Raw genomic sequence first — 15,893 nt, 5'->3', positions numbered from 1 at the left:
TTGCATTTATCTCAGTAGTGAGAATTTAGAGGACTGAATAACTGTCTGTTAAGGAATCAGGCATTTGTCACACCAAAATTGGGTCAATATATTTTTGAAAAATGCTAAAGCAGCTACTCTAGCAGCTTTAAAAGAAGCAGTAAAGCTGAAGTAAATAACTTTTTAAATTATTTTTTAAAACTTGTTAACTTAAAACTACAAATGTTATATTTTGTGGAATCATTTTTCTATAATTTATGTTTAAGAATATGAAAATTATCCTTTTTGTGCTAGCAATCGTCTGATTCCAAGGTACAAATATTTCTCCTACTTTTTTGTTTTGTTTCTACTGCTTTTTCATTTTGTAAGGTATACAAATCTGCATGATGAAAAAATAAAACAAAAACATAAGCATATAAATTTTTTACAGAGGAAAGCTCAGATGTAGATTTGTGAATGAGAGTAAGTGCTTTTATTTATTTATTTATTTATTCTTCCAGTGTGCCAAAACTTTTCTACTTATGACTACATTGTTCAAAAGCGTGATCCTCCTTCATCATCAAGCGTAAGGACTGAAAGCAAAAGAAAACTGAAGCCAAACTTCAACTGTCATTTTCATTTCTTGCAGCACATAAAAACTAAAAAGGTGAGAATACATTTCAGTTGCTCAAAGTCTGACTTAAACAAACTATTACCAGAAGATTCAATTGTTAGAAAAATTACAACTTTCATAAAATATATGCATTTTGTCCCCAAGTAGCCCGTGAAATGATTTTGATCATAAATTTTGCGAAATTTATTTACCAAATACTTGTTTTATGCTTGCTTGTTAATTAATTATTAAAAGTTTGGTTTACTCGACTATTTTCATTATTATTTTCAAGTTTTTCAGTTTATATTAATGGGAAACTGAGAAAATGCTTGATTTATTGAGAAATATGTTATTTTAATGTAGTAAAATTTTAAATACAGATTGAAAGTTGAAAAATTTGACTGCACGGTTTCCCCTTTCTATAAACAAATAAAAATAGTTATTACTTTAGTTAATCTCTTGCATTGAGTAAATGCTTTAACAGAATGGAGTTCAAATACTACCTGTCTATTCTTGGACCTTGAACCAATAATTTCTTTGGAACTTATGCTTTAAAAGTAATGAAGAGATCTTGTTTCAACAACAACTGTAAAATTTCAAACCCTCACATCAGAGAACAAAATCCTTACAAAACATATACTGTACCCCCTCCCCCCCCCCCCCCCCCACACACACAAACAGGATGAAAATATGAACCATATAAGGCTTTCCATTTTTGCCAGACCTTCAAGTAAACGTAAATGATATCTGAAAGTTGATTTGGAATAAAGGATCGAAATAAAAGTGAAATTACCAGCAGGAAAAATTCAAAAATTGCGACACCTTACTTTCATCAGCAGTTCAACATTTGTGCAATTATTAACTTGTGTAAAGTAAAAGAAAAGAGTGTTCTAAAAATTTTAAAGCTGGTTTTCTCAAGTTGTCATGTAATATCTGCACCCATTTAGCTCATTGAATGTGAACCAAAATAGTCTTAAGTGATGCCAAATGGCTTAAAAAAATACAACTTATAAATCAGGAAAGATTTAATCAAGTTTTCATTGTATTAATGTTTATTTCCAAACAGATATCAATACCGAGCCTGCCTAAAGTGAAATATGGGATTCAAAACAGTTTTTCTTTTTTCTGAACTGAAAACCGTTCAATAAGCGTAATCCTCAAATAGTTAATAAGTTTGCTTCACACATTATCATGAAAAAAGACAATGCTCAAGAAAAAAAAAATTCTAAATGTATTTTTCCATAATTCAGTTTTTCCCAAAAATTAACTAGCAAAATGAAATAAAGAATTAAATGCAGTATAATAAAAACTTGCCCTTTTCTTTTTTAGGCCAATCAAATATCACCTAAGTCACAAGAAAATAGTGCTAAAAATGATGAAGTAGAAGAATGGGAATTGCAGACGCATGATCTTCCAAAGTGAGTTGCTAACTGTTTATTGGTAAATGCAAACTAAATTGAACTAGGGGATATTTGCCAGATGACATAAAATCAAGCAGTAATAACCATATATTTTTACTGCTTCATTTTATGTGATTTAGCATCTGTGAAAGGAATCATTGAAATAAAATTTAATGTTTCAATTTTATTTTACTGATTTCTTTTTAAATTCTTCCCCTGAATAAAGTTTAATCCTGCTTTTTTTTTCAACTCAGAAGTAAATTTTTAACTGTAGTTTGGAAACATTAAAAAGTGTAATAGTTGTCTTCCCAAACAAGAAAACCTTTATTGGGAAAGTGAAGAAAAAAAAAGCTTTGCATATGTAAGAAATTATATGCTCCACGCGGTTACATTGCCTAACACTTGACAGGGATCCCAAGATTAATAACTTGGGTTCTCCATAATTGCGTAATGGGGCTTTCCGCGATTGCCTACTGCGCAGCTGCATGAGAGCGCCTGAGTTATATGGCTATAGACAGTCATGAAGGCATGGCTGCAAAAAAAACTTCCTGACCGAATAGCGGGATACCTTTATGGCATATCTCTTGACCGCTATTCGGGGAAAAAGGGCAAATTGGCTGCCATCATGTATAGTGTTTCAGCGTGTAGAAAATAAATTAGTTGTGTGTTGTGAACATGGTCTCTTCAATTCTCTCCCTCTCCAAAGGTTGATACATGGAAAATATGAAAAAGAAGAAGGGGCGAAAATCCTCTGCAGCATATACACTATTTAGTAATTAAACTTTTATAAATAAACAAATATATTAAATTTGGCTCAAAAGTAAAAACATTTAAAAAAAAAGCACACACAGGTTTGTTAGACATAAAAAAAAAAAAAGATGCAGGTGAAATGTGCATAATGTTTATAGCAGAGTGATTCCACTTCAATTGACCTGATTTTTCAAACTGTCCCCGCTGGATCATTTCCGAATGGATGAAATTTTATAGAGGCGTAGAGATGTCTTTGAAACTAACCTGATGCTAATTTTCAGCTTTCGAGATCCAAATCCTGAGGATCTAGGAACTCTAAAATATAGTGCTCCAAAATGGCGGATCAGCTTTGTGAGAAGAATTGCCATGTTGTGGTCAAGGTTACAGGAAACTTTATTGCACTGGAAGCATGAAATTTTGGGAGCTTCAAGTACATTTAGCAGTTGATTCATTTTAGTATTCATGTGAGTTTGAGCTCATAAGATTTTGAGTAGCAAGCATATAAACTCGTGAAAAAACGCTCTTTTATACTGAAATCATCGTTTTTGAGACCATTTAATTAAGATGATTAGAGCTCATGATTTTCTGACATGAGTCTAAAACTACACCACATAGAGCATATTTACAGCTCTTGTTCAAAATTATTGACTCAGGCTTATAGAGTAATTGACCTAAAACTTTGATTCTTTCTTTTGTTGTTTCAAATTATCAACTTTGAGACCGCATAATTAAAAAAGTTAATTAGTTGCCATGGGTTTCTAACCTGGACCTTAAACTACACCATTCAGACTGTAACTGCAGCTGTGTCCCAAAGTTATTGACCCATCGCGATCAAAGTTATTGACCTCTAGACTTGGCCATTTTTAAAAAATCATCAACTGTAAGACCGTTTAACTACTAAAGCCGAGAAGCGAAAGCTATTTTATATTTTTATTAGTACTATACTGTGGTAAGTAGTTAATCATATACTTATTTTCGAAGGTTACTCACAGCTTTAGCAGATATCCGGGCCCAAACAAGGTAAATAAAGTTTAAAAAATTGCATTTTCTATTGTTCTTTGCCCTCAAAGCCATGAGCGAGTCCACAAAATATTTATACTAGAATGTACCTAGTATCAAGTAGTATCCTTATTTAAAAGAATTGGCTTGATTCACGCATTGCTTTTGAAGCAAAGTAATCATATATTTAGCTCTTTTTTTTCATGACCTTAAACTTTGACCCCTACTCAAGGACAAACAAATCAGTTTTTAAAAAACAAAACTTCACTTTTTCTTTTCATAGCACCACTAACACATCCTGAAATTTTTACGAAAATTGAAGACATCAACTATTAAAAGTGTCCAGCTTTTTAAAAAAAATGACTCTTAAATAGCCACAAGGAGTGGCAAGGCAGAGAGAGTTCATTGATTGCAATGATCCTTGATTTTGCGACTTGTTTGGAATCAAATTTGTTATCTGTTTAGTATGCAGTATATTGTAAAAAGTATTAAAACTTTAATTCCTTTGTAACATCTCATTCTTATCAGGTTTTATATTCTGAAATGATGCTAAGTAAACTAAAAAAGTTTTTATTGCAGATGCAAATGAAATTACGAAATATATTTACTATGCATTTTCATATAGAACGGCAACATTCTTCTCTTTTTGTAAATTGTCAAATTTATCACAACCTTCTTAGAAAAAAAGCAATATTAACATAGTTGATGCTTTGTATTGAAAGACCGTCCTACAGTTCTTCTACCAATTTTATTAAATTTTTACTTCAGTCGGTGAAGAGTTGACAGTCAGAAATTGCAGCAACATTTCGAAGAAAATGCTTTTAAAAAAGCACTATTTTCAAATTTTCAAACTTTTAACATTGAAGTTAATTTAAGTCAAATGTTCATTTTCTTCAATCTGTTACCCCCCCCCCCCCTGGTCAAGACCTTGAACACTTGTGCGGAATTTTCAATAAACGTTTTCAATTGGGCAAAATTAGAGAAAACTTTATTCCCTTTTTTTAGCATATTAGCATGTTTGGAGTTTTAAAGAAAACATATAAGTGTATTAGTCATTGTACTCACTGAAACGTAGTATTTTGAGGAATTTGGCGTTAACACATTGCAACACTAAACTTATTCACATTGTTTAGTACTGATATACTGATGTCATTTTTTTACTTTTCATTTGTGTGAATTGTCATGTTTTTACTAGCAATGTACCCATGCTTAATCATTCTAGTACAACTTTATTCCCTTAATTTAGGTTAAAGTTTTGAATCAATATAATTATTGCTGCATCTTTGTCAAATGTTTTTTTATTACAATAGTCATTTACTGATGCTAATTTTGATCATGCTCTATAATATGATTTTCAATTCTTTGAAAACAAAGTTTCAAGTAGCCAACATGGGAAAGAAGATAATAAATCTCTTCTCTGAATATTTATTAAATTCCTATCAGATATCTTGAATTTATTAAGATATCAAATAGTTCACAAATAGTATAGGGTATATAGAAAATATTTGACATATAAGAGTCGATCCAAAAGTAAGGTTCCCATCAATTTGACAAATACACTATATGACCAAAAATATTCAGGTAATTTCAAAAATTCTCGTTTTTACAGATTTTTTGAGAAATTAAAGACCAATTGCTCTGTAATTTTGTTCACACAAAAAGTATGATCTAGCTGTCATTTTCCAATAACAATTAAGTCTGCTATTCATTTTGAGGACCAGCAACAAATTCAGGTAATAAAAAAAGGTTTTTGATCTTTTTCATTGTAAATAGCTGGGAATAAGCTATAAATTTCAGAAATAAGTTAAAAAGCTATCAAAAATTTATTTTTATATTTTCGTGAAATTATCTGTTATACCTGCGGAGACATAAGCATTTCTTTCAAAAATGCAAATTGTTTTTGAAGGTTTTTGGCTCATATCACGCAGAGTTTTTCGTCAAACATTACTAAACTTTCAGAATATTTGACAGCATATTAGAGAAACATAATAATAAAATTTGAAGTTAAAATATCAAAAATATAATGAAATATGATCGTTTAAAGCAATTAATTTTTCACTACGCCTGCAAGAAAGATAGCAATTTATAACATTTATAATCCAAACCTCAGATATATCCTACAACTCACAAAAAATATTCCACTTCAATATATTTAAAATGTGTAACAAGTTATGTGATCTAATGAGCCAAATTTCTATAATTCTTGGATAGGCGTCAAATGGTAAGGGGTTGTTCGCAAACTGGCAACACTTCCTGCTATCGTTGCAGAGTGATTCATGATAAGAACAGATTATTTACGAACGATCCCTCATGATTTGTCGTCTAGCCAAGAATTATTAAAATTCGGCTCATTAGATCGCTGTTAACTGTTTAGATTTTAAAGATATCATAGTGGATTTTTTTTAATGAAATGTAGGATATATCTGGGCTTCCAATTATGAAGGTTATTAATTGCTATCTTTCGTGGATGTGCAGTGAAAAATTAATTGATTTAAATGTTCATATTTCATTAAATTTTCCATATTTTAACTTCAAATTTTATTATTATGTTTCTCTAATATGCTGTCAAATATTCTGAAAATTAAGTAACTTTTGACGGAAAACTCTGCGTGATATGAGCCAAAAACTTTCAAAACAAATTTGTATTTTTGAAAGAAAGGCTTATTTCTCCGTGGGTATAAGAGATACTTTCACAAAAATATAAAAATAAATTCTAGATAGGTTTTTAACTTATTTCTGAAATTTAATGTTTATTCCCAGCTATTTACAATGAAAAATGATCAAAAACCTTTTTTTGTTTCCTCAGTTTGTTGCTCGTCCCCTAAATGAATAGTAGACTTAATTTTTATTGGAAAATGGCGGGTAAAGTATACCTTTTATGTGAAAAATATTACAGAGCAATTGGTCTTTTATTTCTCGTGAAATCCATAAAAATGGGAATTTTTGAAAGTGTCCCAATATTTTCGGATATATAGTGTGTACAGCACTGTCTATTCTCTTAAAATTTGCATCATAAGAAAGAAAAATTGTTTCTTTATTTTTATACATAATCACCATCTTTTTCTGAGCATTATTGTCGATGGTGTCTTAACTTCTGTATCAAGTGTCATGAAGTAAATAACTAATAAATTACTTTGTAAATTTTAGGAATTCTGAAGGTAATAAACCTGGTATGCCTGCCGTCACAGAAAACAAATGTGTAGTTACCAATGAAGAAGAAGAATGCTCGCTGGAAAGTTATGTTGGAAACGTATACATTGGAAGTCCACATCGAAGACGACATTACTTAGAACCTATTCATATGCAGCAGAAAAATTCTAAAAACAGAAATACAAAAGTTGAGGTACTTGCAAGTGTGAATGTTATGAATTATTGTATAGATTTTTTTCTGAAGTGTATAGTTAAAGTTTTTCTGGTAATTTTTTGTTAGTTTTTCTGCAAAGGATAGTGGGCATTTATTTTTGTACAAGAGCGCCCATATGGGGGGGGGGGGGGCATGTGGGGGCTCAAGCCCCTCCCACCCTTTAAAATTAGAACTTCCTTGCTTTTAGCACTTTTGTCTTTGCAAAAGTGTAAAAACATTTCTTCTCCAGCAATTAATGAATAAGTTATTAAAAATATTAAATTTTAATAACTCTAATCTGTACTGAAATCGGTTTCTATGGGGAAAATATCGTGCTAAACCATGGGGAAAATATCTGAGCAACACCTTAAAATATTGCATATGGGCGCTCTTGTTTTTGTATGAGACTATAAAATTTAAAAAGTTAGCATTTCTCCTGGGCAACCGACTGTACTTAATACAAAAAGTTCATGTGCCGTTTGCCTTCAAGAATCAAATTTTGAACTATATATTTTAGCTATCACAAACTATTTATATTTTTAAATAAATCATCAATTTCGTATTAATAGAAACTTGCTGATCTATACGAGGCATTTGTCCTCAAAATTTCTAGCCCTGTTGTAAAAATGCTGCGTGAGATCACCATGTATAAAATTTGACACCATGTATAAAATTACATTCACAAGGTAAAAACTACTAGACTCAATAATTCATGAACAAATGGAGACAATAACTTAAAAACACTTGATTTAAAAAGGCGGAGAACGTTCCTGCTGTATACCAATCCATAGATACAACAAAAACTAGAAGTATTACTTATGAGCCTACCTACACGAAAAGCATTTCAGTTATATTTTACTAGAATTAAAAATAAATGTGTGAGAAAGAAATTATCTATGGTGTAGAAAAGTAACAGAAAATATAACTATGTTGAATCGCTCAAAATTTGCAGCCTGCAAATTTTGTGTGATTAACATTGTGATATATTTTTCTTTCAACTTGGGTCTCTAACAATGTTTCTTTATCTTTTCTTTTCTTTTCAGTAATCTGCAATTCAGTTTCTGCGATATAACTTTGTCATATTTTCTTTTAATAAATGCATCGCTGGGGCTCTAACAATGTAGGGCAATGTTTAACTTTTTTTATTGTTTTTATTAAAATAATTTTCATGCTCTTTCAAGTGAATTTTCACAACTTACAAACAAGATCTGTTCACTTGTTTTGATTTGTGATAGTTAAGGGTACAAGGTTACTAGATGTCCAGAAAAGTGAAATTTGAGTGTACAGCTGGAATTCACAACAGGAAATATTTAGTATTGATTGTATCTAAAAAAAAAGATAGTGCAAAGAAGATTTTTGAGAAAGAAGATGGAAAGCTCAGATGTGCTGACAGATAATAAGCAGGTGCAAAGCAAGAAGTATATAAATTAGTGAGAGTTTGCTCTTTGCTGTAACTCAAAGAAAGTAACACTTGTGTTATACAAAGTTATGCAGGAACGGAATGAATCATTTTTTTGTACTCTACTACAACTCTTCAAATAAATTTATCATAAAAAAACAGATTTTATCAGTATCTGTCACACTTTTCTTTTTTCATAAAATGTGCCACTTGTTTCACTTGAACCATTAAAATAACTTTTCAGATTCTCTGAAACATTAGACCACTAAAAATTAGAATTTTCTTCAACCTTGAAGTTATTTTTAATTGGAATTTTGAGCATTGTTACAGCAATTATTTAATTACATTGGTTTTTCTGTTCATGATTAGTTTCTTCTTGATTTTTGTGTAATGTAACTCATTTTTCTGTCCCCCTTCAAACATCGCCTCACTTGGTGCTTGCTAATCTACCAAGTACCAAGAGAGGCGATAAGTACTAAGCACTAAGAGAGGAAAGGGTTTGGCCCTCGTCTAACAAACCTTTAAGGTGTTTCTCTCTCCTGATATCTGAACTTCAGTTCATTATGGTTATATTCAGCACAATTTTTAAAACCAGTAGCAACAAGGCAGAGCTTCATAGTAGATGTAGTTATACCATACTCCATTTGTCATATCTGTGTCAGGGTCGTATACAAGGGGTAAATTTTTAGGGTTCAAACCCCCTCCAATATTTTTAAAGCATTCCAAAAAAAGCTTTTTATTATACTTTTATTTCTAAAAAAATATTATTCCTTTTTTTAAAATTTAAATATTATTTTATTTTTTTTTTTTTTTCCAGTTTCACTTGAAAAATGAAGCTTTCATTATTGAGAAATTGTACAAACTCAGCACTGTATCTGCAGTATTAGTTTTTTTCTTAGTTATTGCAAATATCACTTCTTACAAAACAATACAGAGTTTTCCTTCTGAATTCAAAAAGTAGATAATAACAAAAACTTTGAAATTCTTAAATTTGAAAAAAATGAAACCTTATATTTAAGAAATTTTTATTATTGTCAAAAAATATGAATTTAAGTAGTATTACTTCAAATGTGTGCATATGAAAACATGCATCTAGTCTTTTAGTCTTTCGAATTATCAAAAAGACATCTATTATTTAATGGGAGTACAAGGAAGTTACGTGGCGTACACTTCAGATTTTTTTTCTTCATTAAATAGATACATCATCTTTTACGTTTGCTTTAAATTACCTATTGTGAGAAAATCAATTGACTATATGAATGAAATCAAATTTAATTCATATAGATTTCACGAAATATGTGTTTGGAAAAACTCTTCCTGAAACAAAACTAGATACGGCCCTGATCTGTAAATATGAAATTTCTTAAATTTTGAAGTTTCTGTGCACCAAGTGGGGGATGATGCATTTTCACGTTGAATTACTTTTTCTGATTTTAAAACATTCCCATTGGTGTTTTCATATTCCATATGGGACAAGTGCCCATGAAGATAGGAGTCAATTATGCATCAATATCATCAACAAATTTTACTTCAAACAAATGATACAAGCATTTTCTTTTAGTCATTTTGATTGAGGCAACACAAAAGGGAGACACTAATTGTAATATACAATTTAAGCACCCCTCCCCCCCCTAAAAAAAGCAGTGTGCAGAGTAAATAATATTCTTCAAAAGCAAGTAGCTTTTGAGTTGAGTGACTGTAGAGAATTTCATTAAATTGAACACTTCATTCAATGGAAGTTGTTTGAATAAAACTGAAAAATTTCCCCCTTCAAATTTTCATTTGTGGGTCTAATCTTGGGTAATGCTTTTGATTTATATTTTAGGTGAGCCCAGCAAAAAGCAGCAGCTCTGAAGACATTGATGAGAAAGAAGCAGAAAATTCGCCAAATAGTAGAAACCAAGAATCTGGTTCCTCTCAGAATGCTTCTTACACTCATGGTAAGAGTTATTCGTGTGTTTTAATTTCTCATTCTTTGGTTGTGACTATTTTGTGTTTGTATTTTATAACTGCATTTGTTATCTGCAAGTATAACTTCCTGTCTTCCTAACTATATGAATTGAAGGAATATTAAACTTTTGTCTATACTTACACATACGCATTGGCTACATCAGGGCCTTACTTAGGGGATGGCAAACTGTGCGACCACACAGTGCCTCAAAAATATTTTGAAGTTTAGGGGCCGCTAAAATACTACAAGAGAATAAAACATTTCTGTATGACATAGTGCCACTTGGTGATTGCGATTGTATTCTGGGAAGATAAAAGAGATAGAAAATTTGTCTTTATATATATATATATATATATATATATTTTTTTTTTTTTTTTTCACATTTTTTTTTTACTTTCAAGAAAAATTTCTAACTTTTAAATTTTAGTAAGAAAATTGTAAATTATCATGCAATAAATTCCTTTAGTGTTATGGATTTTTGTTGATCATTTTGTAACGTTTGATATTTTTCATCGCAGTGTCATTGTTTTAACTCTAGCTTATAGGCAATATAAAACATTGTTTTTATTTTAAAGTACACACTTATTTTCTCCGTGTGCCATTTGCTTCTATAATTGCTAGTAGAAAAGGTAAGTGAAAAGGCAAAAAAAGGTCAACATTTTTCAATCTTTTTCCGAACGTTGTTCCGAAGTTAGATTTTAATTTCTTATTTCATACCCCCCCCCCCCTCGACTGAAAATTATGCAGTTTGGATACGAAGTTTCATTTCATCTATTACACCTCTTTTGGATTCTAAGAATTTTCTTCACAATTGCAACGATATTTTATGTCATATTTTTTAACAATTTTTTAAATCCCTTATAAAAATCTCGAAACAACTTATACAGCTGTCAAATTGTGTTAATGCAAATCCAACCTCCCTCCTCCCTCCGCTAAAAAAAATGAATGGAAAGCTCTCTTCCTGAATTGACCACTTCTAAAAATAGTCATAGCAAAGTTCAGCCAATATTTTTTCCTGTGACATTTCTTCGTAGAAGGAGTGTAAAGAAACAATTTTCTTACAAGTCAAATAATGAGCCAATTCATGAACCAGAAAGAAATTACTGCATTAATTTTTTCAACACTCTTCTTGATCAAGTTATTATGTCCACTGAGGAACGCTTTCAACAAATAAGACTTCAACGAGAAATTTGGATTTCTTAGCAATATTCCAGCATCAAAAAATTTGGAAGAGCATGATTTAATAACTAAATGCAATAACTTGATGTTGGAATTAGACGATGTGAATGGAACTGATTTATACACAGAGTTAAAAGTTCTTGTAAATTTTATTCCAGAAACTTTAACTTCAACACTAGGTACACTTAAATATTTGTTTAAAAACGGTTTCCAAAATGTTTTATCAAATGTTGTACCTAATTGCTTTCATTCTCAAAGCTTAAATTAATTAAAATGTGTTAAAGATCAACTATGACTAATGCTCATCTTAGTGCTCTAGCACTAATATCAATTGAAAATTATTTATGTATTTCTTTATAGATTTTGTAAACTTGATTGATTTGCTGCTCAGTAAGCTAGAAAAGTTAATCTTCAGTTGATTTTTTTTTAAATGTATACAGGGTTTGTACGGGTCATGGAAATCCTGGAAAGTCATGGAAAAAAAATAAACAAATTTCAGACCTGGAAAAGTCATAGAAAATTGAAATTTTCACTGAAAGTCATGGACATTAATTTCAAGTCATGGAAAAATGTCCTGGACAAAGAGAAAGTAACAGTGACTGAAGGAGCATTAGAAATCTTGAATGATTTAACAGTATAGCACATAAAAGCTATTAAAAGTGGAAAATTGAACGATCCGAAAATCAAATCTGAATTTTGAAATCTCATTGCATCCACTTCTGTCGCAGCCGCTTGCCTTTTTTTGCGATGTGATTTTACTGCTTAGACATCACTTATTTTGAATTTACTTTTATTTTCAACACTTCTTATGTTTCATATTCTGTAGTAGCAAAATTTACGTTCCTAGTTTTGTCCCGCCCACTCCAAAAAAGCTATTCAATTGCATCGGAGTTCGATTCCATCACTCGTAGGAACTTTATTATTAAATTTATCAGAGTTTATCTTAATTTGTTGAAGGTTTTAGAAAATAAAGATCTTTAGTCAGGCGATAGAATACAGAAAAAGAGGAATTCTAATACTCTAAAACAGTAGTGCTCAACATACGACCTGCAAAACTAATCCATGCGACCCACTGCTACGTTCAATGTTGGGAATTAAACGTGTTCTGGAATTTCTGAACCTATTAATTTATATGCATTTCAAAATGTACAAATAAGTGAACAAAACAAGTATACTTTTGAATCAGAAGGTTGATTCATTACTGAATGGTTTTTTTCAAAAAAAGGTCTGGTTTAGAAACAAAAAACTAAACTATGTGGCTTTACTTTAAAGAACCAAAATACTGTCAAGTTTCGTGGATGATTAAATGCACTGTTGACTTTAAAAGGCAACTTTTGAAGCAAATTTATTGAAACTTAGTGATGACTCATTCAACCTTTGTCCCATTCAATATCATTCTGCCTGTTTATAAAAGAAAAAAAAAATTAAGCATCATTATATTCGTTTCACTGCATTTTTACTTTGCTTAAATTTATGATGAAGACAAATAAGAATAGTTTAGTTTTTTAAGTGTTCACTTATATTTTTTCCATTATGAGTAAGTGCTTCAATGAGGCCATAGCATTCCATGTAAACGTTTTGCTAATGCTCATTTCCAAAAATTAGCAAGTTTGAGATCAAATAGTGCTATTCTCTTCTTGTAATGAGGTCATGAAAAAGTCTTGGAAAAGTCATGGAATTTTTTCATCCAAATAGAGTATGAACCCTGTGTATATCATTATTTATTTTTCATCAGAATTTTCTTTTTACAAAAAAATTTTCCATTTTCAGCAAATTTTGTTGCGTTTGTTTCTTTTCTTCTTTTCTTTCGATTTTTATGTGCTGGGGTTGGTGTGGATTGTAGTGTGTGATAATTAAATGTGTTATGTTTTAGGAGAGAATAAATAATTAACAAAAATGGCTATTTTTCAACTATTAAAACAAATTTTGCACAGAGCTGCTAAAACTCTAAGCACGCCCCTGGGCTACGTGGTGCAAATAAAAGGGGAGAAAATTTTCATCCTCTAATAATTACAAAATTAAAAAAAAAGAAAAAGATATAAAAGTATTTGAATCATAAGAAGTGATTACATTAATTTTACAACATGAGTCTTATATTGCTCATTAGTAATAATTACCATGTGATTAATAAAAATTCACTGAGAGTAAAATATTTTTCAACAATATAAAAATTATGAAATCATTAATCATTTTGTTATTTTTTGCCTGGATTAGTAATAAATAGTAGGTGATCAATAAAATTTCACTGAAAGTAAAACATTTTTTCAACAATGTAAAAAACTATGAAATCATTGATCATTTTGTTATTTTTTGCCTGGATTAATTCATTCCTTATATTTTGAATTAATATATATCACTTAATATATTAATACGTAACTTTTGAGAATGTTTTCTGATTTCCTTCCAAATGAAAGAATCTAGTTCCAAAAGTCAGCAATTAAAGCTGCAAAAACAAAGAACATGGTGCAAATAGTTTTGCAATAAAAGACCTAGATGCACGTAAGGTTTTTCATTTATCTCGTCAGTGTACTATCATTACGAGATCAAAAATTACCTGACAAATTTTTGTACTTGACTAAATGAATCAACAACCAATGTAGTGTAAAAGTTGTGCATGACAAATGACTTATTATAACACTAAGGCAAATTTCATATATTTCAAAGAGTTATGCATTTTAGAGGATCATCTATAAAGTTGAAAGCTGTTTTAGAAATATTTCAAATTTTACGTTTTTAAACTATGAGTTTTTTTTTTTTGGTAATGTTAGTAAATTTTAAAATTTTGATGTATTATCCACAATATTTTTAATTTGTTGCTCAAGTTAGTATTCTTTTGTATAATATATCAAAATTGCTTGTCTAATTTTTGCTATCTTCCTGTATAAATAAAGATATATACATCTTTTTATGTTTTCTTTTTATCAATTTTTTGTTAGGACTAAAATGTATAATTTCAGAAACTGAAGTTAATACATATTTATATTGTAGTGTTTTGCTTTACTAAAAATGTTCATTTCCATTAATGTGACTCTTCAGAAGTTTTTAGGGGAAAATTCCCTCACAATGTTGAACTAAACCATTTCCAAGTTCTTTTTTTTCTTTATGTCAAAAAAGCTTTCTCTTTGATATCAAGTTATAGGTTTAATTTTTTTTTTTTCATCATTTAAATTAGGTGCATCTAGAAGACACCACCGTAGTCCATCTCCTGCCCCCTTATTGTCACCAATATTAGAATCGGAAATATCGTCTGGTTCTGCGATTGTTAGTTGGAAGCACAGATCTGTTTCTGAACAGTCTCTTCATACACTAGAGGAAAGCGAAGAAGAGCAAACAGCTTCATCAACAACTTATATTGTTCAAATTGAATCTGCAGGCAGCTCGGGACTTGGGAACCGCGAAGACAGTGGGAGCCTAAGTAATTTATTCCTTTCCAAAGATCAACTGGATGAAGTTGAAGAGGACAACAACAACATTCCCATAGATGATGACAATAGAGTTCATGAAGTGTGTATCATTCCACAAATGGACTTTGAAAGCAACCACAATATTTCTAATTCTCAGGAGATTGAAAGTTATGATAGGAGTGATCCATTAATCAATGGAGAAGTGTGGGCTTATGCCCCTAGAAACGGTTGTCAGGTCCGTGATGGCATCGTGTCATTCCGCAGGAGTTGTAGCATGCAGGAGAATGAACGTCTCAAAAATATTTCGCACGATCCTTTGACAAGGTGTTGCTCGGAAGATGAATTGAAATCTGCTTCTAAAATAACTAAGCTGCAGAGAAGATTGTCCGAGGATCATGAATTGTGGATGTTAAGGGGTTGCAACAATATTCCAAAAACGTGGACAGAACATTCTCCGAAAGCTGGAGTATCGGCAACGGCGGTTTTTTGTGTAGGTGAACCGGAAGACTCGTTTAGAATACCTGGCATTCCATTTGGGTTAAAAAGAAAATATAACCACTTTTCTGTTCCAAACCATATTGTCTTGCCATGTTCGAATTCTGTTCATCCAGAAAGTCGTAAGAGAACTAGACCTGTTGGTTCCAAACCACCCAAAGCATTTCATGCCTAATACTTTTACATTTTATTCAGGAAATCGTTGTATAGTTTAAGTTTGATTTCTTTTGTTAGACCTTTTTTTCCTCATATTTGTTTTGTATTAATAATATTCATTGGTAATGTCAAGAACTAATTTTAAAACTTCTCAAATTTTGAGTTTACCAATATTCAGTTACAAAATTATTAATCATTGGCATTTTAAATCACAAGGACAGCCCCGCTAGGTCTAAGTTGAACTAA

The 15,893-nt window shown here is 30.8% G+C and overlaps 1 protein-coding gene across 1 annotated transcript in view; it reads left to right on the top strand.

The window, feature by feature from the left end:
* The window catches only part of LOC129224777 (palmitoyltransferase ZDHHC1-like), a 37,501-nt gene extending 21,815 nt beyond the window's left edge, over window positions 1-15,686 (top strand). Inside the window, 5 exon segments of the mRNA XM_054859324.1 lie at window positions 480-625; window positions 1,901-2,003; window positions 6,879-7,063; window positions 10,288-10,402; window positions 14,765-15,686. Coding sequence (XP_054715299.1) covers window positions 480-625; window positions 1,901-2,003; window positions 6,879-7,063; window positions 10,288-10,402; window positions 14,765-15,666 — 1,451 coding nt within the window. The 3' untranslated portion in view covers window positions 15,667-15,686.
* Window positions 15,687-15,893: the final 207 nt, after the last annotated feature.

Source organism: Uloborus diversus, chromosome 6 (assembly GCF_026930045.1).
Source record: "Uloborus diversus isolate 005 chromosome 6, Udiv.v.3.1, whole genome shotgun sequence".
Taxonomy (NCBI): Eukaryota; Metazoa; Arthropoda; class Arachnida; order Araneae; family Uloboridae; genus Uloborus; species Uloborus diversus.
This window is presented reverse-complemented; position numbering and strand designations above follow the sequence as displayed.